General features: G+C 36.2%; 1 protein-coding gene and 1 non-coding gene across 4 annotated transcripts; one reads left to right on the forward strand and one right to left on the reverse strand.

Moving 5' to 3' along the window:
* Window positions 1-2,793: 2,793 nt before the first annotated feature.
* Window positions 2,794-17,908, reverse strand: LOC120090262 (pentatricopeptide repeat-containing protein At2g41720). Of its 3 annotated transcripts, none has more exons than XM_039047827.1 (10): window positions 17,454-17,908; window positions 17,021-17,193; window positions 16,766-16,871; window positions 10,242-11,351; window positions 10,036-10,141; window positions 9,743-9,947; window positions 4,884-5,016; window positions 4,570-4,674; window positions 3,742-3,862; window positions 2,794-3,227 (listed from the first exon to the last, which is right to left on the reverse strand). In XM_039047827.1, exons 1-10 carry the CDS (start codon window positions 17,856-17,858, stop codon window positions 3,196-3,198), a joined length of 2,496 nt encoding a protein of 831 aa, XP_038903755.1. In that variant the 5' UTR covers window positions 17,859-17,908; the 3' UTR covers window positions 2,794-3,195. The 3 variants fall into 3 exon arrangements, 2 of the variants coding, with proteins under 2 accessions (XP_038903755.1, XP_038903756.1); XM_039047828.1 differs by having other exon boundaries at window positions 2,794-3,204; window positions 17,454-17,907; XR_005485491.1 differs by lacking the exons at window positions 2,794-3,227; window positions 3,742-3,862 and having other exon boundaries at window positions 4,884-5,149.
* Window positions 17,909-25,565: 7,657 nt separating this feature from the next.
* On the forward strand, window positions 25,566-25,672 carry LOC120092254. Its single transcript, XR_005485964.1, has one exon. It is a non-coding gene; the product is annotated as a small nucleolar RNA R71 (small nucleolar RNA).
* Window positions 25,673-25,879: the final 207 nt, after the last annotated feature.

Consider the following 25,879-nt stretch of genomic DNA (forward strand, 5'->3'; position numbering starts at 1 on the left):
CGGTCGCGAAACCGCATCCCTAAGAACTCTTGAATCGGCTGCAGACCCTTCCCAACCTGGCAAAACGAAGACGAACTCCCCATTTTGATCACACACCGCAAGAACGTTTGTGGCAATTTCTCCCTTTCTCGTCCTATATCGAGGTCGATCGACGACACTAACATTCACTTTAATGTATGTGTCGTCTAATGCATCTAGACAATTCTGTTTTTCTCAAGTGATCAGAATGAATTAAAAAAAAAAAAAAATCTATCGTTGTATGCATATTTATGACATATTCATGTAAAAAATTGAGTACTTTTTGTACCTGAAACCACTTCCATCTTCCATCGGTGCATGTATTTGTGATCGGTTCTGGTTTTCTTAACAAAACTGTGTGAAGTTGTAAGACTGCCCTAAGAGCTGCGTTGAAATATCTCGAAACTGTCTCACCAGACCTCGAAAAGTTTCTACGTACCACTCGATTCTTGACATCGTGTGCAAGAATGTGTAGGAATATCACAACCATCTCTTCAACGTCCATACATCTTATTGGTTCCAAATAACCAGTCGACCGTAGCATATTACATAGAATCGTAAAGGTACGTCTATCCATTCGAGTGCTTTCACGACATGCCAAGTCACTCTCGTAAATTAGGCGAAAAAAAGTCAACTGCCTAATGCAGTGCCTAGCATATGTCGATTGTCTCTCTATCCTTCGGTAGTTGTTCAATAACGTGATTAGTGTTATGAACAACTGTATTTGAGAGTGCAAAATAATTCTCATGATCGAAAAGTGGTCTTCAACAGTATCCATCTTTATAGGGAAATGGATACACAAGTTATTCCTGAAAGGGTAAGGTATTTGGCGGATTATGTTTCATGATTAAGAAAGAATAGCAAACGATGTCAAGCGTCAGTATTAAGCATATTGGGTTATAGTTTAGATTTATGGTGTTATTTCCCAATGAGAATCTCGCTCATGAGAAAGATCTCGCTCATGAGGAGGATCTCGCTCTTCATAAGCGAGATCCTCCTCATGAGCTAGATCCTCATTGTTTTTCACCCATTGAAATGAACTTATTATTAGATTAAAAAAAATTACATAATAGTACTATTTCACCCATAATTTATAAAAAATTTGAGAAGTATCAGATTAAAAAATATAATGTCGCCAACCATTAATAAAAAAAAATTGTGAACTAGTATTTCAAAAAAATATGACCAACAATTAACAAATAACATATTTTCATAAAAAAAAAAAAAATAAGTCCTAAAAAAAAGGGAGAGACTCTCTCAAAATAACAAACCTCCTCAAACTAATTAGGAATGATTTGTGCAATTAGTTTAGACCCCACAAGAAACACAAAATAATGATAGTTAGATTAGAAATAAAATTAAATAAATTGAACTAAGAAGTAACCAACAAAAAAAAAAAAATTGAACTAAAGAGTAACCAACAAAAGCATACCTTTTTTAGTGGAGAAAGACAGTGGAAATATAAAATGTATGAGTGAGAAGTCATCTATAAATAGAAGAGGGAGAAAGAAGTGGTTGTTGGATAGAGTTGGATGCATTTATTAAAGAGTGAAATTAATTTAACCTCATTAATTAAAGAGTGAAATTAATTTGAGTGTTAGTTGAAAGTAAGTAGCTGCCACGTTGGTAGTAAAGCCAAGTAAATACAAATAGTAAAGTCAAGTAAATAGAAATAACATATTTTCATTAAAAAAAAAAACAAAAAACAATGAGGATCTCGCTCATGAGGATCTTCATAAGCGAGATCCTCATTTCTAGCGAGATTTCCTTTTAGAGCGAGATCCTCATCACAAAATTAGCGAGATTCGCTCATGAGAAGGATATCGCTCACGAGGCTGCTCTCACTCTCTCCACTCTCGCTCTCCCTCCCACTTTCTCGCTCTCTTCACTCTCGCTCTCTCCCACTTTCTCACTTAAAATCTCGCTCTCTCCACTCTAACTCTCTCCAACTTTCTCGCTGGTCTTGCTCTCTCTAATCTCGCTCTCTCCCACTTTCTCGCTCAAAATCTTGCTCCCAATGATCTCGTTGGTCTCGATCTCAATGATCTCGCTCTCAACGATCTCGCTGATCTCACTCTCAACGATCTCGCTGATCTCACTCTCAACGATCTCGCTCTTAGCTCATACTTCTCATTTTGCCACGATGCAAGTCTACCCATGTGTGTGCTCTGCATTTCAACAGTTGATATTTCTAGCGAGATTTCCTTCTAGAGCGAGATCTTCATCACAAAATTAGCAAGATTCAACCCACATTTCTAGCGAGATTTCCTTGCATAGCGAGATTCAACCCACATTTCTAGCGAAATTTCCTTCTAGAGCGAGATCCCCATCACAAACTTAGCGAGATTTCACTTATACAGGGTTGAAGTTTCGACTTATGTACAACCCTTTATACATATTGTTTCCAAGTTTTTTTTTTGTTTGTCGAGTTATTTATGTTGAAACTTCAACCTACGACAACCCTAATATACATTGTTTCTAAGTTTTTCTTTATTCATCGAGTTCTCAACGTTTGACCTCTAAATTAATCCAATCCTCAACCCTCGACTTCTAGCAAAACAACAATATTTCTCTAATATAAAAGGTCTAATATTTCTCTAATATAATAAGTTTTAAAAACAATCATATTAATATAAAAGGTCCTAGTTTTGAGGGGATAAAAGATGAGAGTTTTGAGTGGGTAAAAAAGGGGTTTTAATAACCCATAGGTTTTCTTTATGGGCTTAACAAACATGGGTAATAAATACCCACCCAACTCAACTCAACTCATACCCATTTATCAAACACCCCCTTAAATATAAAAGATTTTATTACAACTATCAAATCTTGACTAATCATAACCTTTCATTGAAAGGGTTAACAACTTAAGCTATAGACATGAGATACTGTTGAAATGAACACTAACTCGATTATACTAACTCGACTAGCATAGTGTACTATCGACCTCGAGGTAAAAAGTTAACTCTCCTATCTCACATATTGTGTAACAAAAACATGAGACACTGCTGCAGCTACATAAGAAGTGTTAGACTGAGCCATCCTTGATAAATGCAGACAAATTCCAGCTACATACTTTGATGGCAAAATCACGACTTTCGAGTGGATTGCTGCATCCGCAAAGCCTTGTCTGGATAAAATGGAAGGATACGATTTCAGGGTTTGCTCCAGGCTATCTTCTTAGAGATTCTGCATTGTGGAGCAAAAGATCGCTACAAGATCGATAAATGGTAACATTATAGTGAAACTAAATGAAGGTTTCAATTATTAACAACCAATTACACATTTAAAGATGGTGACAACTCAACTCAACTCCACCCAACCTACCTGAAATAACTGAAAATTATATAACTATTTGTCTTATCATCTCTACTTTCAATTTCATAGGGTAACATCCTCATGCTCCATCATAAGTTCGCCAAAATGTTATTTTAATTCATAACTTTTTAGCCTTTGTATGATTAGTTATAGAAGTCACCTTGCAGAGAACAATCTTTTTTTTTCATTAGTCCGTGAAACAATGAACATTTAGCTTCAGAGAAGAAAGAAGGGGGCAGAGATGTACTGGGAAGGTTTGGATTACGTCTAGGTTCAAGTTCAACGCCTATCCTTTATTTATTATCCTCAACAATGCTGTAATATTTTTGGCTAACTTATATTTTTTTAATTCATTCTTGGTTTCTCGTTAAAATAAAAAACTAATTGCAGAAATACACAACCGCATACCAACTCTTTCTTTGATGACAGCAGCACACTCAGCACCACCACAATTGTGTGCAAAGTTCAAGATGTCATTGTACATTGCAACAGAGGGTTTAATTCCAGCATCATTCATCCACTGCAATACCTGTACATAAGTTTGTTTAAATTTTCTATATTCCTAGCTGGGATTATGATGAAAAAACTTAAAAGTCGTGTCATGTTATTCAATGGAATCAAATGTCGGCGAGTTCAATGATTCTCTATTTATATATTAATAGAAAGCAAAAACTTAATTAAAGGGTGAAGGTGCTAACCAAAATCGTACCAAACTCCACAGACTAAAAAACAGTTGCACTGTTTGGATTTTCTCTAAAAAAGAAACAAAAAAAAACAAAACAAAAAACAAAGAGATAGAGACAAAACATTTCATTAAATATTTAAAATAAATAAATAAATAAAAGACTTTTTAGGCCAAAAGACATTTCCAAAAAAGAAAATGTACTGAATTAGACACCGTGTGAACCTCTTTCACCACATCAATTTGCATTATACATTCAAACGTTTCATCCTGCTTTAGAAACCATAACTCTTGGTATCTAAACTAAAGATTCAAAAGAATTTAGACTATCATGTATAGACAAAGGACTAATCATTCTTATGGCACTGCTCCAAAGTCTAGGCTTGCTAACAAGTTGCTTTAGTAGTACTACTGAGATATCAGGGGAAAAAAAAACATGAGACAACTAATGTCCAAGTAATAGACAACTTCTATAGTCAATAGCCATGGATATATATTAGTATGAACAGTTTTAAGGGCTTTGAAATGTCATGTTATCGAAATATAAAGCGTACCTCAATGTATTTTCTCCACTTTCCAGCAGACAAAAGGTTCTTCAACAAGATTGAGTAAGTACTAATATTGACACTGGATCCCAATGCCACGAATCTGTAGAACAGCTGTAGTTGGGGATAAAATATCTGAGTTCAACAGATTACAAGGATACAAACAGTTGCCATATCTAAATCATGTTCATAGATATCATACTTTAGATGATCCGGAAAGGGAAAAAGAAAACTGAAGTGAAAGAATGTGTAGAGAATTTTGCTAAACTCCCAACATTAACCAATAAAAATAATATACATATACACTTTTATTTTCCAATTACCTTCATCATAATCTCCGTCTTTCCACTTTTTCCCAGAAACTGCAGAAGATGGTTAATAGTCCCAAGTGAAACAAGATGAAAAGAGGGCTCCATAAGATTTATTAAATCAGTTGCTTTCCTCCAATCTCGTAGTCTGCATATACAGTTCAGTAAATAGTTTCTTAGTGAAAGAATGAACATAACAAGTAAACCTGAAAACCTTATGTGCCCAAATGATCCAAAGCAAACTGGGATGCCTCTGACAAAGTTGTAATGATTCTTTACAACTGTAATCATAAGTGGTAATCATGTTAAAAATTTGAGGATGATGGGAAAACTACGCCGCCTAGATAATTTGATAATGCTAGACATAGTGGAGGGGAGTCCTTTTCTTAGTGTAAGACTCTGGACTGGGGGTGGAGAGAGTCCATACAATTGAAAACAAATGAAGGGTAGTTAGCTAGACATTAACTGTAATAGCCTTTAGTGCCAGTTAAGAGGGTTGTTTATGAGCAAAAAATTCGTTGGGAAGTTAAATGAGTGAACGGGCAGTTGATACATGTACGTGAGGTAGAGTACGAAAACCTAAGAAAAATGTTAAAAGAGTTAAGAAGAGACCAAGCCTCTTAAATGCCTGAATTCTCGAAACATTCAACTTAGTAAACATTCACAGCTATACCACCCAGTCAGATCACTTCATCCAGCCAAACAATTCTGTTCTTTTCGGAGGATTACAAGGATCAAGGGGAGTCTACTTGATCAACCAAACCAAATGCTCAATAAATTTTCTACTGAAGGGCAGTGAAGTAACAAAGAATTGTTGATTATTTCCTTTATTGTGAAATTTTATATTGTACTTATTGTATTATATTTGCTATATCTTATTCTTTCCTTATTTATAATTATTTTATTCTTTCCTTATTTGTAATTGAGTATTTCTTCTATTTAAGAAACCATTTCCTCCTAAGATTAATAAGAGAAAAGAATAATGGTTTTTAGCATGGTATCAGAGCAACAAAAAATTTTAAACCCTAAAAACCAAAAAAAAAAAAAACCTATTTTTTTTCTTTTTGAAACCCTAGAAAAAACCCAGTCTTCTGCCGACCGGTTACCGCTGTCCGTCAGCTAGAATTTTTCTAGTTGCTGGTTCTTTTAAGCTTTTGTGTTGTTTTTTTTTCAAATCTACTGATTTTGTATTCTGGGTTTCCTTTTTTCAACGATATGTCGGACACTAAGGTACCAATCATTCGAGTTTGCGACCATTGCAATAAACCTCAACATACATGTGAAACTTGTTGGAAACTTTATGGAAAACCTGCGAATTGGAAAAGTTCTAAGCAACATGCCTCTAATGCTAATGTTGTTGACTCCAACCCGTTTAACAAAGAGCAAATTGATCAAATTCTAAAGCTGCTACAGACCAATTCATCATCTGATAATCCTAGTGTTTCCTTGGCACAATCAGGTACTTGTCCTCAAGTTCTCTCTTGCCTTAATTCATCTCCATGGATTATAGACTCTGGAGCTTCTGATCATATGGCCAGTTCCTCTTGTTTATTTGAATCATATTCTCCTGTGTATTGCAATGAAAAAATTCGCATTTTTCGATGGCAGCTTCACCTCTATTGCAGGAAAAGGAACTATTCCTTTGACTACAAAACTTATATTACGTTATGTCCTTCATGTTCCAAAATTAGCTTGTAACTTGTTGATCATCAATCATCCTAGCACGTGCTAGGATGATTGATGATCTCTATTACTTTGATGAAGTTTCTGCTAGTCATAAAAAAGTTCAGGGCTTGAGTAGTGTTTATTCTCCTTCTGTTAAAGAAACTATCATGCTTTGGCATCGTAGATTAGGGCATCAAATTTCTTTTATTTAAAGAATTTGTTTCCCGATTTATTTAAAGGATTTGATTGTTCAGTTTTTCAATGTGAAAGTTGCATTTTTGCCAAACATCATCGATCCACCTATTTGCCTAAACCATACAAGGCTTCATCACCTTTTTCCTTAATTCGTACTAATGTTTGGGGTCCGTCTAAAGTTTTAACTCATAGTGGTAAAAGAGGTTTTTGTTCGGTTTTACAATATGATAGAGACTCAATTTCAAACTAAAATTCGAATTCTTCACTCTGATAACGGCACTGAATATTTCAATGAACAATTAACCAATTTTTTTGCAAGAAAAGGGCATTTTTCATCAAGCTACGTGTCGTGACACGCCTCAGCAGAATGGCATTGCTGAGCGAAAGAGTAGACACTTGACGTTGCTCGTGCCCTTATGTTCTCTATGAATGTTCCAAAATATTTGTGGGGTGATGCCGTTCTTACAGCTGCATATCTGATCAATCGAATGCCATCTAAGGTTTTGAATTTTAAAACTCCTCTTAATCACTTCAATGAGTTTTTTCCTAATAACCGGCTGTCTTCTGATTTACCAATTAAATTGTTTGGGTGTACTGCTTATGTCTATACTTCTCCTCTTTCTCGAACTAAGCTTGATCCTCGAGCCACTGAATGCATTTTTGTAGGCTATATTTCTCATAAGAAAGCTTACAAATGTTTTGATCCTTTGACCCACAAGTATTTTGAGAGTATGGATGTGTCTTTTTTGGAAAATCAACCTTTTTTTGGCCCAAATTTTCTTCAGGGGGAGATATCTAACCTTTAAGATAATTTTTGGGATACTTTATCTCTCCCAAACATCAGTGGTCCTACCATTATGAGTCTAGTCCTACGATACCAAGTATGGAGAGTTCTTCAGGGGGAGAAACACTACAAAATGACTCTACAAGTCGAAATCCTGAACTTCAGGTTTATACTAGTAGAAATTTGACTCAAAGAGTCCGAGATCAGACAATTGACTTATCACAGAACCAATCAAATACTCCGATGAATGATCCTGAAGATCCAGGTATTAGACACTCTACTCCTATTTCTCCTAGTTCTTCATCTCCTTTTAATCCTTTACTTGATGTCTCTGATCTTGATATTCCAATTGCCCATAGGAAAGGTACTTATAAATGCACCAAATATCCCATTGAAAACTATCTTTCTTATCATAGATTGTCCGTCTGTCATAAAGCCTTCACATCCAAGATAACCAACCTATTTGTTCCAAGGAATATACAGGAAGCCCTAAATGATTTGAATTGGAAATTAGCAGTGATGGAAGAGTTCAATGCACTGAAAAAAATTGCACATGGAACGTAGTCAAACTACCAAAAGATAAGAAGACAGTGGGATGCAAATGAGTATTCACGGTAAAATGTAAAGCTGATGGTAGTATTGAAAGGTACAAGGCCAGATTGGTTGCCAAGGGGTTCACTCAGACCTATGACATTGATTATCAAGAAACATTTGCTCCAGTAACTAAAATTAATTCTATTAGAATCCTGTTGTCTGTGGCAGTTAATTTTGATTGGCCACTTTATCAACTTGATGTGAAGAATGCCTTTCTCAATGGGGACCTTGAAGAAGAGATTTTTATGGACTTGCCACCAAGTTTTGAGGTGGATCTCAGGATTAACAAAGTGTGCAAGTTAAAGAAATCATTATATGGGCTTAAACAATCTCCCAGAGCATTTGAACGGTTTGGAAAGGCAGCCACAAGCTATGGATTCAGTCAAAGTCAAGCTAATCATACTATGTTCTATAAACATACTAGAAGTGGTAAGTTGGTCGTTTTGATAGTGTATGTTGATGATATCATTCTTACAGGTAATGATGAGACAGGACTGAATATCTTGAAGAAAAACCTTGCTAATGATTTTCAAATCAAGGACCTGGAAACCTTAAAGTATTTCCTAGGAATGGAGTTTGCCAGATCTAAAAATGGCATTCTTGTTAACCAGAGGAAGTATATTCTTGACCTACTGAATGAGATAGGTTTATTTGGTTGCAAGATGGCAGAAACTCCTATTGAGCAAAATTTAAAATTGGTTGCTGCAACTGAAAAAGAAGTAAAAGAAAAGGAAAAGTACTAGAGGCTTGTAGGGAGACTCATATTACCTCTCTCACACACGTCCTGACATTGCTTTCGCAGTTAGTGTAGTAAGTCAGTTCATATATGCTCTTGGGTCAGTTCACTTTGAAGTAGTTTATAGAATTTTGAGATATTTGAAAGGTACTCCAGGAAAAGGTATATTATTCACGAAGCATGACCACCTAAACATTGAGGTTTACACTGATGTTGATTGGACAGGAAGCATGACTGATAGAAGATCTACTTCGGGGTATTGCTCTTTTGTTGGAGGAAATCTGGTTACATGGCGAAGTAAAAAACAAAGTGTGGTTGCAAGAAGTAGTGCTGAAGCAGAATTTAGGGCATTAGCCCATGGTATTTGTGAGGGCATATGGATAAGAAGACTATTAGAAGAATTGAATTTCTCTCAGACAATGCTAATACACATCTATTGTGATAACAAGTCAGCAATTTCCATTGCCCACAATCCAGTCCTTCATGATAGGACCAAACATATTGAAGTTGATAAACACTTCATAAAGGAAAAGATCGATGCAGGAATAATATGCATTCCCTTTCTCCCAACAACAGAGCAAATTGCAGATGTGTTAACCAAAGGTCTTCCAAAGTGGCAATTCAACAAGTTGATTGACAAGCTGGCTAGGAATGATATCTTCAAACCAGCTTGAGGGGGAGTGTTGATTATTTCCTTTATTGTGAAATTTTATATTGTACTTATTGTATTATATTTGCTATATTTTATTCTTTCCTTATTTGTAATTGGGTATTTCTTTCTATTTAAGAAACTCTTCCTCTCAAGATTAATAAGAGAAAAGAATAATGGTTTTTAGCACAAATATTCTAGCGAAATATGTGTAAAGAAAATAAGTAATATACATACATGCAAAAACTTACATGCTACAAGCTGACAACATTTCAAATAAATTGGCATCGTTGAAAGGAATTCCCTTCTCCTTCATAATTTCTGCCAGAATAAGAACGTTGGAGGCCTGGTTTCCCTTATTAAATGCTTTCATCAAAGCAGAGCATGCTATAGAATCTAGTTGAATGTTGTTTGTTTCCATTTCATGATATAAGGCGCAAGCTTGTTCCCATGTCTCTGATATGAAAATTAAATTACAAAAACTCAGTATCAAACAACCTCTATTAATACTGTCAAATCAGATCAATGAATTGAAAAAACCTACCAGATGCACTATATGCATTTATCATTGCTGTATATGTAACTAAATCAGGACAACAACCATTCCCCTTCAATGAATTGAACAAAGATTCTGCTTTCACAAGTTGACCCTGAAATGTATGAAAATTAAACAGTCAATAAAAGATTTATCTCAATTGACGGGTAGGTAGTCTAAATGAGGGATGTCTCTTGTCTTGCTAGAGTACTCACCTGCTTACTATAGGCACAGATCATAGAGGAGTAGATCTCTTTGGACAAAGGAATCCTTAAATCTACCATTTCTTCGAAAAAGCAGAGTGCCTCCTCATATTTTGACATCCTACAACAACTACTTATCAAGATGGTATATGTGACAGAGTCTGGTTTAGTGTTCTTGTTCTTCATTGATCTATACAAATTAATTGCCTTTTCATATTCACCAATATTCATATAGCTCCCAATAGCTGAATTATATGCAATAGTGTTCAAATGAATTCCCCGAAGCTCGGCCGCCGAAAGCACAGAATCTATATTAACCTTTTGACCAAATCGTCCACAAGCAGCCAAGAGGGTGCATATTGAAACAACATTTGGATGAATTCCATCTTGTTCCATCTCACGTAAGATGTCAACTGCTTGAGGTAAGTAGCCATTAGATCCATATGCATCTATCAGTGCATTGTAGCTAACAAGATTTGGTTTGCATTTATTTCTCTTCATCATATCAAACACTTCTCTAGCCCTAGCAGGCTGCTGAGATCTTCCAAATGTACTGAGTAAAGATGTATAAGATATAACATCCGGGCGAAAACCACTCCTTTTCATCTCATCAAAAACTGAAAAAGCTTCTTTATCCATCCCATGGGATGCATATGCACTTATTAAAGCATTGTACGAAACAATGTTAGGTTCTATACCTTCCCCCAGCATTGCACTAAATACAGCTTTACAATCTTCAATCTGCCCACAAACAGAATAAAGATGAATGATGCTTGTAAATGTCACAACATCAGGACGACATTCAGCCCTCTTCTCCCGCATGGAACTAAAGATTTCAATGGCTTGTCCATATTGTTTAACCTTTATCAAACAATGAATCACAATATTAAGTGTAGTTGTGTCAGGTCGAATGTTTGTGCCTTTCATCAATTCAAAATATGACAAAGCTTTTGAATATTGAGCCCCACTTTTGTATGCAGATAGAACAATATTGTGGGTCACAAGATCAGGACCAACCCCATTGTCTGTCATTTTCTTGCAAACTCTCAATGCTTCTCTCCAATTTCCACAAGATCCACATGCATTTATCAAATTATTAAACGTTGATCGACTAGGAGGGATCTGCATCAATAAGGAAATAATAATTTTCATAGTACAATATCTATATTGATAAATTAAAATTTAAAAATTAATTCACATGAATTCATTAACATTGTTATGATATTCACAGTATTTTTCCATAACTTTATTCATTATTTATTATCTTTATCATTAACAGTTATTTATATGCGAAAATAAACAAGAATGACTATAATAGAAACTGAACAGTTAATCTTGTAACTAAGTATTTTTAATGTAAATAATATTGCACATAAGTTCAGGCTTTTGTACAGAAGGGACAGAGACCTGCCAAAAAATGAAATATGATCCCAAAAAGGCTAAAACTAGGAAAGCGAGGACTTATATCGTCCAACCAAATAGAAAACTATGCATCTACCTCTCCCCTGTAGAACATTGCAGCTTTTGAGCATGTCACTCCACCCCAATAATTTGCAATCCCTGACACACCACGATAATAAATTTCTCTTTTATTACTTTACAATGTGGATACCTCCCTCTCATGAAACCTCTTTCTTCTCTTTAACCTTCCAGAAAATCTTCCCTCCCCATGCTTTTCTTCCATTCAAGACTGTCCTTCCTACCTCTTTTTGGTATTAAAGAAACATCTTCAACTAAGAGATGGTGTGTGGTTTGATAATGTTCTTCAACTGTTCTTTTCTACACAGACTACCAACTAAACACACCAAAACCACACTGAAGAACACCATCGAGGTTATTATCATCCTTACATTGGATGCTGAAAGATGGGGACATCCTCGATCAAATTTGCTAACATATGGCTCTATCACCATTTCTTTGAAGTGACAGTGGGAGAGTTGGGGAAGAACCTTATTCATGGTGATCTGGGCATGGACTTGTGCAAAAGTTAAGGGACTCAAATCAATAACTTTTTTTTTTCCTTTTCGATATGAAATAGGGGCTCAAGTCAATAATTAAAGCACGAAATAAATCATCCTCTCATGCAAGTTAGACCATGTAAATCTCCATTGATCAGTGGAGGTCCACAATGCTACCTCCTCAATAAACTTGTTAAACTTTCTCGTAGATCTAGACAATCCCCCACACTCAATTTTTTCATTACCAAAAAGCCTTCATCTCCCTACCTCATAAGCTAGGTGTCACAATCGCACCTTCGAAAGCTTCACTAAGCGATTGTGTGGCACTTGTTCTCACCCACGAACAAGTCAGCCAATTCGAATTTGGATCATCGATGGCACACCGGGTGCCTCTTACAACCTCCACCTCCATTTCGGAGAAAACGGTTTTAGAAAACGGGTTTAGAGGAAAGGTTTTCGCAAACGTTTGAAAGCATGTTTAGAGAGAAGAAAGTTAATTATAAGACTATAAGTAATAAGGGACAACAACAACTTAATATCTTATAACTCTTGGATATGAAGGTATGATGATGATGTGTCTTGCCCCCATATAGTATAAGGAAAGTAAAATAGCTAGGCTAATGGAATACATAACATGAAAGCATAATAAAAAGGGGTTGGTTTGGGCATGCAGCCATGGGCAACACGCCCTGGACAAGCATGACCGTGACATTCTCCACCACTTAATTTGTTGACGTTCTCGTCAACCAACCCTACTCGAACTCAGCAATTTGTAGAGCAGTTGTCTTGAAGTCTTCAGCGTGCTCCCAACTAATTTCTTCGTCTTGGAGGTCCTTCCATTTTTCCAGAAACTCTATCGTGTTTTTCATCACGACAAGCAGACGTGTCACAACACAACATCGTCCATCGACATGATCGGGGTGATAGGGCTTCAAATTTATGTGGATGACAAGATGAATCTCCATCCACGAAGGTAATTGAATCCGAAAAGAGGCTTTCCCGACCTTGTCGATGATTTCCACGGGTCCTTTGTAGCTCCTCACAAGGCGTTCTCTTTGGCCTTGAAATCGAAATTGTTCTGGGTGCAACTTGACTCAAACTTTTTCTCATGGTTGGAACTCCAGATGTCTGCGCTTCATCTTCCCCCACTTGTTCATGTGCTTCGATACTTTCTTTATGTAAGCACGAGCTTCGTTGGAGAACATTTTCTGGCGAAGTTACGAGTTTGAGTACTTTTACTCGCATAATGGTGGTCTACGGCGTGTGACACGAGTGGTTGTCTACCACAAGCAATCTCTTGATCAATCCCCTTTTGTGAAGGCGAGGGGCTTGTGTAAGCTGTCTGGCTTGACATCGTGACATTTTTCCAAGACACATAGAGTGTCTTGAGGGACTTTCTCTTCCGTGGTATATTTGTGGGCAAGACCCTTCTTTAATTGAAGGGATGAGATCATTTTTACCCCATTCGGCTGTTTGACACTAGTTTGAACAACGGTGGGCATTGACTCGATGATCACTAAGCATTTAGTGAGGGGTACCGGTATTACTTTGTGTTCAAGCAAGAATTCCATCCTCAACTCCACGTTAAAATTATCCATCTTAATGATCACGAAATCTGCAGGGCCATTCCAATCTCCCAACTTAACGACTGCTCTCTTTTATCATTCCTGTAATAGGCAAGGCGACAGAGTTCACGACTTTCATTTTTCCTATGTCTCTCCTAATGGAGGTTCAATCGCCTGGCTTCTGTCTCTGACATGAAGTTATGGGTGGCTCTAGAGTCGATCATGGTACTCCTGGCCGATCTCTGATTAAACCAAGCATCCACGTACATCAGGCCCCCTTTCCGGGATCCTTTTCCATCCTCCATGTTCTTTTGAAGAGCAGACGAGAATTTCAGGGCCCCTATTTGAGGGCTTTCATTTCCTTCTGCTTGCGTTGTCTCGTCCTCTATGTGAACAGCTCCATCTCTCGAATCTGAACATAACAAGGCCTCGACGGCATTAAAGGTCGTTCAGTTCGAGCTTTCGCTTGCCTTGTGCTGCCCCTTGCATATATAACAGGATAGGGGGCGATTAAAAATTATGTTGATTGGGCCCCTACCAGCATTTGCAGTCTTCTGTTGGAATGGTTTACGATCCCCACTAGTGTTCCTGTCTCCTCCACTATTTCTTAGTGGGCTTGGGCAGTTGCTCTTACTTTCTTTCAATGGGGGCAACGAGTGTTGCCTCACATCTCGAGGTTCGTCGGTTAAGTCAAATAACCGTCCGGCCACTGCATATGCGGCTAGGAGGTCCTGTACTCGCTATTCATACAGTTCTATTTTTTCCCACGGTTTCAAGCCTTCACAAACTAGAAAACTTTGTTTTTTTCGGATATATCCCGTATGTCCAACATGGCCCGACAAATTGCTTCACATAGTCCTTAATAGTGTCAGTATGATTCAATTCTCATAGCTTACGTCTTGCCAAAATTTCAACATTTTCGAGGGAAGAATTGAGAACAAAATTCCTACGTCAGTTTATCCCACGTGGCGATGGTGCATCGACCCTCTTCGATGTCCATGAAACAGGACCTCCACCATAACTTCGCATCCTCTACCAAGAGCATGGTCGCCAAGGTGATCTTTGACTCTTCAGCAACTGTATTCGTAGCTCTGAAGTACTGTTTCATATCAAAGATAAAATTTTCTAGAGCTTTCGCATGACGAATCCCATAGAAGGGCTTAGGCTCAGGTACTTTTACCCTGTTGAATTGGACTGCACCTCCAGCTGGAGCTTGGTTTCCCATCACTCTCATGGTGAGGTTTACTCTTGCACTAATGTCCGCAATCTCTGCCCTAATAGTATCGAGAGCGGCTCTAAAGTCTTCGAATACCTCAACCACCATCTGAATTATCGCTTTTTGCAAGTTGTCTAGTTCCTCACCACGCTCCTCCATATGGGCAACGCCACAACAGAGCCCATCGAGCTATCCCCACGCTCAAATGTACCAGTTCTCATAGCCTTTGCTTCTAGGATTTCAACCCTCGTTAATAATTCCTTGACGGGCATTCCGTCCAAGTGGCCAACTACTGCATTAATTCCATCGACCTTGTCAGAAACTTCCTGTAACCGACTTTCTAGGAACTAAACCTGATTAGGGACTTCTATTAGATAGAGCATTTGCTCATCTATCTCGACCAACAGGTCAACATGGGACTTGCCTAATTGTTTCGTAGCAGACTTCTCAACTTCACGAGTCAACTTGGCTCTGATACCAACTGTCACAATCGCACCTTCGAAAGCTTTACTAAGCGATTGTGCAGCACTTGTTCTCGCTCACAAACAGGTCAGTCAATTCGAATTTGGATTGTCGATAGCACACCGGGTGACTCTTACAACCTCCACCCCCCGTTTTGGAGAAAATGGTTTTAGAAAACGAGCCTAGAGGAAAAGGTTTTCGCATACGTTCGAAAGCATGTTTAGGGAAAAGAAAGTTAGTTATAAGGCTATAAGCAATAAGGGACAACAACTACTTAATATCTTACAACTCTCGGATATGAAGGTATGAAGATAAGTGTACGATGATAAGTCTTACCCCCATATAGTACAAGAAAAGTAAACTAGCTAGCCTAATGGAATACATAACATGAAAGCATAATAAAAAAGGGTTGGTTTGGGCATGCAGCCATGGACAACACACCCTGGACAAGCAAGACCGTGACACTATGCACCCAAATTGCCCAGCCTAATTCCTGATCAGGAAAGGTAAACAAAACATAAAGAAAATGAGCCCTCAACTAGCTCTACAGAAGACACTTTACATCTATACGGTAATTCCATACCATCAAAATACCTCCTAAAGCACCTACAACCTCAAGAGTCGAGAAAAAAGCAACTTAATCGACCCCCTTCTTCCCTAAATACTCCGAATAAAGGTCACGTGAAAACTGGCCACTTGGATTCTAATAAAATAACCACATTGAGATTTTTTTTTTTTTCTTTTGGAGGAAAAAAGCTCCTAAACCAACATTTTCTTACCCCTCCACCAAGCCATTAAAGATTCCAATAAAATTATTTTTAAAAAAAATTAAAAAAAGGAAGAAAAATGAAGAAGAAGAAAAATTCATGTGTAAGGAGTCGAGTCCCTAGCTTTTGCAGAGCCATGCTTCCCATTGCAAATAACAGAATAAAAAATTCTTTAACTCCCTTGATCCTTTCCTTAAAGAGCCCTCCTCCTCCTCATGCCCCTCCCTCTCATAGATGGAGGAATAGGACTATCAACCAAAAGAAGCCAGAAGCTGAACTTCACTAAGACATTAAGCAACCTAGCCTAATCACTAAAGCACACTAAAAAGTATCAATTCAAGAAGCAAACAGTAATGCTGCTAAAGGAATCAAGTGTGCAAAAATAAAAATAAGCTACAAAGGTTGCTCAACGCCGACAGGAGATGAACTTGATGTCTAAATAAATAAATAACTATCTCGCACTTCAGTATAAATCCTAGATCTGAACATAGTGAAATGCAAAGACAAGAAGGTTGCTCACAGTCAGTCAGAGGCACTAAGATCTTAAGGGAAGTATATAAATACACACAGCAGCACGTAGCATGTCATCCATTATATTCATCGCCCAACGCCATTGGCCTGCTCTACCATGTGCATTGATTAGGGCATTGTAGGTCTCGACATCAGGTTTGCATCTAAAAAGAAATATTGTTCAATTAACAATAATTGAATAGAGATCAGAATGGCATCACCACAACAAGTAAAGCAACAAGAAAACTTTCACAGTACCATATAAGAAACATAATTCAATACTTCAACAATACATGACGAATCTAAGACCTACCTCCACTTTTGCATTTCAAAAAACAAACCACGCGCTTGATCTATTCGGTTATGTCTAGCATGCAGCCTTATCATCATATTGTAGATATCGTTACGGGCACAATAATTCCGCTGGTTCTTCATCCAATCAAATACTTGTACACAGTGTTCAATGGACCCATTTTGAGTCAACTCCTACACAAGAGGAATTAACGGTTGAGTTGAGAAATGCAAAATTTTCTCACTTAGATACATATACTTCCCCGCAAATAAAATTCTTGAAGTAGAGAACAAAAATCTTGTTAACTCAAGTTTTCATAACGTAAATGGAACTTATTCAGGATGGTTACACTGACTTACACCAAGCTTGTAGAATCATACCAGTCGGAAGAATTAGAGTTTAATCATTGCACAATAAGCTGTTAAAAGGAGACAGAGAGGAAGGGCGATGATACCTTCATAAGAGCAGGATAATTCTTTCGAGAAAATCGTCCAACCCAGCAATTTAACAAAGCCTCGACATCACCATGGCGTTGTAACTTCAGAATCCTTTGAACAACCTCAGTGACCGTCCAGTCCTTCTGGAATCGTTCGCCCTCAACTCGCAACTGGTACCGCCTGGGAATATCGAGTTTTCTGAGCCCATTAACGAGAGTTCGAATTTCGTGCTTGCCATTGTCGTAGTCTACTAAAACTTGCTTTCTCTCTTCGAACGCCGACTCGCTCTTCGAATTCTTGCAAATGATGAGGGTTTTAGGAAGGAGAGTGGAATTCAAGCTCCAACCAATCAAATCGGCCGGATAGGAGATTTTGTGGTGGTGAGAGGAGCAGTAATGGCAGTGTGGTGGCAGTGACGCCATGGATTAGAGACGGAGAAAGAACATGAGAATTGAAATGAGCCAAGCGAGCAGCGACCAGTACAAGTATATTTTTTTTTTAAAAAAAAAAGCTTAATTATAGAAAATAAATTTTAGGTCATAAAATATTTGTCCAAAACTTCGATAAAAGGTTAGTATATGAATACACGAATACAGCTACACGATATGAATACAATCGGATACGACGATTCGTTAATTTCTAAAAAAACTAAAATATGGATACATCTAAGAAAATATATTTTTTTAGTATATATATTTCTAAAAAAGAGAATACTGATACATTGAAGATATATTTTTTTTAAAAAAAAAATCTAGGATATAGATAAATGTAACATACAAATTAATAACAATAGCATAAAATAGAATACAAACACTGAAATATAATACAAAAAAGCAACATTTAAGATGTTGAAATATAATAGTTAATAAAATGAAATAAAAAAAGTGACTCATATTACGAAGAAGAAGAAGATTAGACGGAGAAGTATGAAGACAAACGAAGAACTTCTTCATTGAATTGTTAAAGATATCTAAATGGTTTATATTTTGGTAGACTTTGTGGAGACTCAAATGTGAAGATGGAGATTATATGATTATAGTCTAGGGTTTGGTCCGTTATTTATTTTTGTTTCTTTTTAGTTTTGGACTCGAGTAGTGAACTTTTTAAATAGGTTGTCTAGTTTTAGATTGAGAAAGATTAGATGAGTTGCTTGTCTTTTTTCTTTTTTTTTTTAAAAAAATACGCGTAGAAATAGATACGCCAAATTGCGTGTCAGATACGTATCTGGGAAGTATCTAGAAGTATCGGTATCCGATACGTGTCTGATACTGATTCTTTGCCTCACATGAAGTATTTGTGCTTCATAGCTTTTGAATCATGTGTAACAATTTAGGTCTTAATTATTTGATTTATTATTTTTTAAAATTAAATTTATATTTTCATCTCTAAATTTCTTCATTAAATCCCATTTGGGATCCATTTTATTTTAGATTTTTATTTTTGAAAATTAAGCTTACAGACACTATTTCCACCTTTAAATTTCTTCACTTGTTATCTATCTTTTATCAATTAATTAAAAAATCAAACCATATTTTGAAATTAAAAATGTAGCTTTTAAAAATTTGTTTTTGTTTTTGAAATTTGGTTAAGAATTCAATCATTGTACTTAGGAATATGCAAATTAAACTATTGTATGAAATGAGGAGAAAATAGATTTAATTTTCAAAAACAAAAAATAAAAAATGAAATGGTTACCAAATGGGGACTTAGTTTTTTCTTCTTAGTACAATAGAAGATAGGGGATTCGTGAACCACAAACTTCATAGTCGTTAATACATTTCAGATGTCAGTTCAACTATCCTCGTTTTGACAGTAACAATTTAGTCTTTAGACTTTAATAAATAACAATTTGATTCATATACCTTACCATTTGTAATGTTGTAAAAAAATATTATTAAGATTTATTGAAATTTTGTACCCATGGAATGAACTAGTCAAAAGTCAAATTTATAAAGACTAGGTCTAACAAAAGTTGAAACTTTATTTTTACAATTTTTTTATGATAAGGATTAAATTGTTACAATTTTTAAAGTATATCAAATGAATTATTATTTATTAAAGTTTGAGAAATAAAGCCCCGTAACCATTTGGTTTTTTGTTTTTGTAGATTAAGCTATTTCATACACATTTCTTACAAGGATTTGTAACTTTCTTAAATACAAGATTGAAGTTTTAGCCAAATACAAAAAACAAAAACAACTTTTTGAAAGCTACTTTTTTTAGTTCTTAAAATTTGGCTTGGTTTTTTAAACCACTAGTGAAAAGTAGATATCAAATGAGGAAATTGGGAGGTGGAACTTAATGTTCATAGACTTGATTTTCAAAAACAAAAATAAAAAATAAAATGATTACCAAACGAGACCTAAATTATTACAAATTTAAAAATATAGGGATTAAATTGTTACCAAGTAAAGTTCATGAACAATTGTTATTTCTATGAAAGTTTAGAGACTAAAATTGTTTTTAACCAAATTTATATTTTAGTTTATGGTGTTTAAAATTTATTTCAAATTGGTCCTTAAATTTTAAAATTAAACAACCAAATGCCTAATATCTAATTAATCGTAAAAAAAAAATAGTTTTTTAAGATAATAAAATAAAAAAGGAGTATGTTTTTATTTTTATTTTTTTAAAAGAAAATGTTTAGTTGGTTTTTTACCTCCCATGATGAAAGTCATGCTCAGCCTAAAAAAAACTTAGATACAAAATTACATTTATGGTCTCACTCCTTAAATACAATAGAAATAATTGTATTGTAGTTTTCATTTTGGATTAATTTTTGGATGTTGCTTCCTCTACGAATGTTGTTAGTTTTCTTTTTACCTCTAAAGAAGAAAACACAGTAGCCCACTTCCTTACTGTTTTGGCTTCTTCTTCTGGTGTTATTTATATTTGGAACTGACCCTTCCAAATTGTACTCTACCATTATTCACGAGGACCTTTTAATGTACTGTTTGGGGGGTGTTGCTCGGTCTTAGCCTGAAAAATAAAAATTATTATTTATCCACTTTTCTTTTTTCTTTTTTTTAAGAGAATAATCAACTTTTTCTTTACCTACTTTTACCTTTCAAATTTTACGACTAATATATTATCCCATGCAATACCTTAAATCGAAATAATTAAGAGCTCATTTGATAATGTTTTCGTTCCTTATTTTATATTTCTTATTTTTTAAGAAATTGACTTGTTTGATAACTGTACAACACCTAAATCCCTCTCAAATTTAGTGGCTTTGGTATCACTTGGTTATGCAATATGGATTGCATGTAATATTTGTTTAAAAGGAACTTCAATTAGCTCAAGAATGGGAATGCAAAATTGAAATTTGATGAAGAATAGTTCTTCATCTCACAAACTCCAAAAACCAAAAAGTTATCATAGAATTCCCTCAAATTTACTCTTATTTTGGATCTCACTGTCCAATCTAAAGGCCAAGAGAATAGTAGGGAAGATCAAATGGTGGTCTACAAGCCTTTGGAGAGAAGGTTCAACTGAATTTGTTGTTGATTTAAAGAGTTCCTCAAAGGTTGTAATTCTGGAACCCTATTGCTTTTCTTATGAATATGCATACTTGTAATCTAAAATTAATATAGTTAGTGTGCTTAAGATCTTAATTGTTTCCGCTTGTTGATTGTCAACACCATCAGACACAATACTTGATATTTAAAAATGTCAAGATCAAGCTTTTTTCTTGTTAGTCTTAAAATGTCAAGTGATAACACTACAACAAATTCGTTTAAAGATTAGGGTTTTCTTATATGTTGTACTCTCAGTCGCCCTCAACCTTCCCCTCTTTCCTTTCTCAATTTCAGTCTCTCCCTTGCACATCTCTCGCAGTTTATCCCTCTTCTTATTGGGAAATTTATACGGATGACCCATTTTTTGGGTCCAAAATGACAAATGACCCATTTTTTAAAAATAATGTTAATTGACCCTCTGCTGACATCATCGTCATAACAGATTACGTAAATTTCCCTTGCACCAGCCTCACGAGGTAAGTCTCGCTCTCGCTTGAAATTCCCTGGTTTGATGTGATTACTCGTCAGTGTACGAATGATTTGACAATTTTTACGAAAGAAGTCTCAAATCAATAATACCTAAACACAATACAAGGGTGATTTCTTTAAACTCTAAACTTCATTTTAACGGTGATTACTTCTCTGGTTTTCGACGGTTTTTTGTTGAACGGAGATTTTTCGAACGAGGATTTTCAAGACGAGGCTTTTTCAAAACGGAATAGGTTTTTCAGAAAAGTGTTTCATTATTTTGAGTCTGTTTAATTATTTTTGCTGTGTTATTTCTGGAAATGTAGCATTACGAGATTTTGTATTAGGAGAGCGAGAGATAGAACAAGAGTGAGAAAGGGCAAGAGTAAGAGAGAGAGCAAGAGTAAGAGAGAGAGCGAGATTAAGAGGGAGCTGGATTACGAGAGAGAGTGAGATTAAGAGAGAGTGAGATTAAAAAAGAGCAAGATTAAGAGAGAACGAGAGTACACTTCAATTGCTTGTACAACTTAATGACAAATATTCTCTTGCTTTGTAGGATGACAGAAAAGTGTCTACTTATTCGATATGGAGGTGATTGAGATGAGAATGAAAGTTCGTATATTGGAGGACAGTTGACAGGATTCATTGTGCCTGTTTCATTGAAGTATGAAGAACTTAAATCTCATATTTACAGGGTTACAAATGTCAGTTCTTCAGAGTTTAATCTTATACTGAAAGTTAAATATAAGCTTGAATATGAAGCCCCTCCACAATACATAACGAATGATGATAATGTTCGTTTCCTTCTTTTCCAAGAAGACCTTAGTAGACTAAGGTTATCTGTAACGCTGAAATCGAATGAGGACGAAAATATTAGAATGAGGTTTAGAAATGTGAGTAATGATGATATGACTGTGGACAGACAATACGAGGAATCATATCAGTTTCGTCAGGAAGAGGATGATATTCCATTGTCAAACAACACTGTACCATCAACATTATCACTAGACAATGACCGCACTAATCCAGTAAGATTGAATTCAGAATTGAGCGGTACTTCAGTTGTTGGTAGTGAAAAACCATCTAGATTTGATTATATGGATTGTGGTCATCCAGAGCAAAGTTGTGGTCCTTCAGGATGTTAATGAGCAACCAACAGGATTGAATGAAATGGATCGTGATTATGGAGATGTGCATTATTCTACAGCAGCTTCAGTGGTTCCACCATTTGTGTCTTCAAGTCATAGAGCAGAGTTTATTATGCCTAGTACTTCTTCATCTGGGACAAACGACATTGAAGTTGGTCAACTATTTTTGAGCAAAAAGGACTTGAAAATGAGATTATCTATTCTGTCCATCAACAAAAATTTAGAATTTAGGGCCAGGAAGTCAACCAAATCTCCATTCACCATCAAATGTATTAGGGAGACATGTAAGTGGAGCCTTCGTGCAGTGAAAATGGAAGGGTCTGATATATTCAAGATCACAAAGTACTGTAGCTCGCACACATGTTTCATTGGAATTCTGAATCACGACCATAGACAAGCAACTGCTACGGTTGTTGGTCAGTTGATTAAAGATAAGTTAACGGGAATAGGACATATTTATAAACCTTGTCATATTGTTGAGGATATGAGGAGAGATTATGGCGTGAACATAAGTTATGATAAAGTGTGGTGTGTAAGGGAAGCCGCGTATGATCTCACTAGAGGTACTCTAGAATACTCATATTCCATACTACATGCTTATGGAGAAGCGTTAAAAATAGAGAATCCAGGTACAGTCTTTGAAATCGAACTTGAAGATGAGGTGCATTTCATTAGGGCCTTGTATTAGATGTTTCGCAAGATGTCAGCCTGTGATAATTGTTGATGGGTCGCACTTGAAAGGAAAATACAAAGGCACCATGTTGGTTGCGGTTTTTATGGACGGGAACAATCAATTATACCCACTAGCATATGCAATAGTGGACAATGAAACTTATCGATCATGGAAATGGTTTATGTCAAACTTGAAATGTAGTATCGGAGAACCCGATAATTTGATATTTGTGTCTTATTGGATGGTATCTATCAACAATGCTATTCGTGCATTTTTTTCCCACGACATTTCATGGATTGTGCACATAACACATAGAACAAATCTTGTTACAAACTTTAAGGATAGCACGGTTGTTGGGATATTTAGAGATGCAACAAAGGTATTTCACATGACAGAATTCCAGACAAAATGGCACGAACTCCGTAGTTTTCAAGACGATGCTATCACGAAATATCTGGAAGACATCGGTCTTCAAAGGTGGACACAGGTTTACCAAATAGAATGAAGATATGATAACATGACATCCAACAGTGCATAGTATTTCAATTCGTTAACTAAAGAGTATCGACTATTGCCCATAGTATGCTTGATTGAACATGTTAGAGGAATGCTTCAATTGTGGTTCTATGAATGGAGGAATTACTAGGCATCTCGAAAGACATTGCACTCTGACTATTGTGAAACCTGATTGACAAGTAAGGTCGATAAGGGCAAACGATATCGGGTTGAGCCTATTGATTGTTATCAGGTTCACATGTGAGATAATCGATTGGACGGTATGTCAATCTTCACACGAAGGAATGCACGTGTAAGGAATTCGACTCACTTGGTATCCCGTGTTCGCTGCAATTGTTGCTGCCAAGGAACGAAATATACCCATCCAGAGGCTTTGTAGTTGATTTTATACAGTGGACTCCCTAATGACTACGTATACGGAGCCTATAAATCCACTTGGCCATATATCTTAATGGAAGAGACCTCCTGGATATATAAAAAAGACTATCCTTTCTCCGAAGTTTGTGGCACAAGCCGGGCGACAGAGAGTGAGAAGAATACCATCCAGAGGAGAATTTCACAGACAAATGAAATGTGGTTGGTATGGGAATTATGGGCATAACCGCCAAAATTGTAGTGAATCGCTCACAACCGTGCGACGTGCTGAAAATGCCAGAAACCGTGACACAAACACCTCTCATCTAATTTAGTTTATAACTAACTTGTAACATTTCATTTGATAACATTGATCAGTTTTTCATACGTTATACTTGTAACATACTTCATACTTTTTCATACTTCATACTTGTAACATTTCATACTTCATACTTTCATCTCGTAAACAAAAAACAGTAACAAGCTTGAGTATTTCTATAATAGCAATCTTCATAGTCTCTCAATCTCACTCTCTCAATCTTCATACAGTAGTGAAGAAAGGATGGTACTGTGACAGTCAGTGGCTCTAGCCAATTCACCAGCTTTGTCATTGATGTGTATGATAGAAGTGAATCGAACATGAATATGTGGCCTCTGTTAATGTCCATTGCAAGGACTATCCAGTGCTCACTGATATTCATTATCGTATAAACAAAATCCACATCTGCCCATTTGACATTGAATTTATTGGTGACGTAGTCCTTGTATGTGTCTTCATCCTCCCATGCTAGGGCAGCCTCCAGAAGTGTCTTATTCTTTATTTGTTTAAATACCCTGCCACGAGCATTAAGGTGACTTTGCCAAATAAAATGAGAAGTTAAGTAATGAAATATACCATAGTAAAATGACTCTGCACAATAAAATATATCAAAAGTTACCAAATTTTTCGTTCATAAAATAAAATAAAGTATTTATGGTCTGCATAAAAAAATTACTATGTTAGTAAAAGTACAAGATATCCAACTGTAAAGAAGTCAAGACTAGGAAACTTACATCGCATTCGACCCACGAACTCGAGGAAATCAATTCCTTGAAGAATTGCTTGACAAGTGGTTTAAAGGAGTTCTCTCGAACCTCGTTGTCGGTATTCTCGTCTGAGATCCAACCCATCATTTCTGTAACGATATTGTGTGGAATGTCATGTGCTACATTGTATGTGACAATTGCTCTGAATAGAGATGCAATGGCCCCATTGTTTGCATCACCTTCTCGAATTTTTAGTCGTTGATCGCTTTCCTTCCAATCTTCGTGATTCTTTAATATGCGATCAAGAATATTTTTAGCCTCATCTATGTTTTGTCAAGTAGACCTCCAACTGTTACTGCATTGGCAGCTGTCTGCGATGCAGGGTTCAAACCGTGATAAAATATCTCCATCTGGAGACATTTAGGTAAACCATTGTACGGACAATCTTGCATCAGTCTCTTAAACCTCGCCCAGGCATCACTGAGCGATTCATCAATTTCCTATTCAAAATTTGTAATCAACTTCCTTCTTCTTGCGTTCTCGGTAGAGAGGAAGATTTCTTCATGAACTTCTCTAATACTTGTTCCCACGAGGTTATCTCCTCTGGTTCGAGAGAATAAGCCCATTTCCATGCTTGGTCGCATAGTGAAAATGGGAACAACGTTAGTCGAACTTCTTCAACTGAGATGTTTGGGAACATACAAGTATTGTAGACTTCAATGAAACTCCGGAGATGGGCA

Source organism: Benincasa hispida, chromosome 11 (genome assembly GCF_009727055.1).
Source record: "Benincasa hispida cultivar B227 chromosome 11, ASM972705v1, whole genome shotgun sequence".
Taxonomy (NCBI): Eukaryota; Viridiplantae; Streptophyta; class Magnoliopsida; order Cucurbitales; family Cucurbitaceae; genus Benincasa; species Benincasa hispida.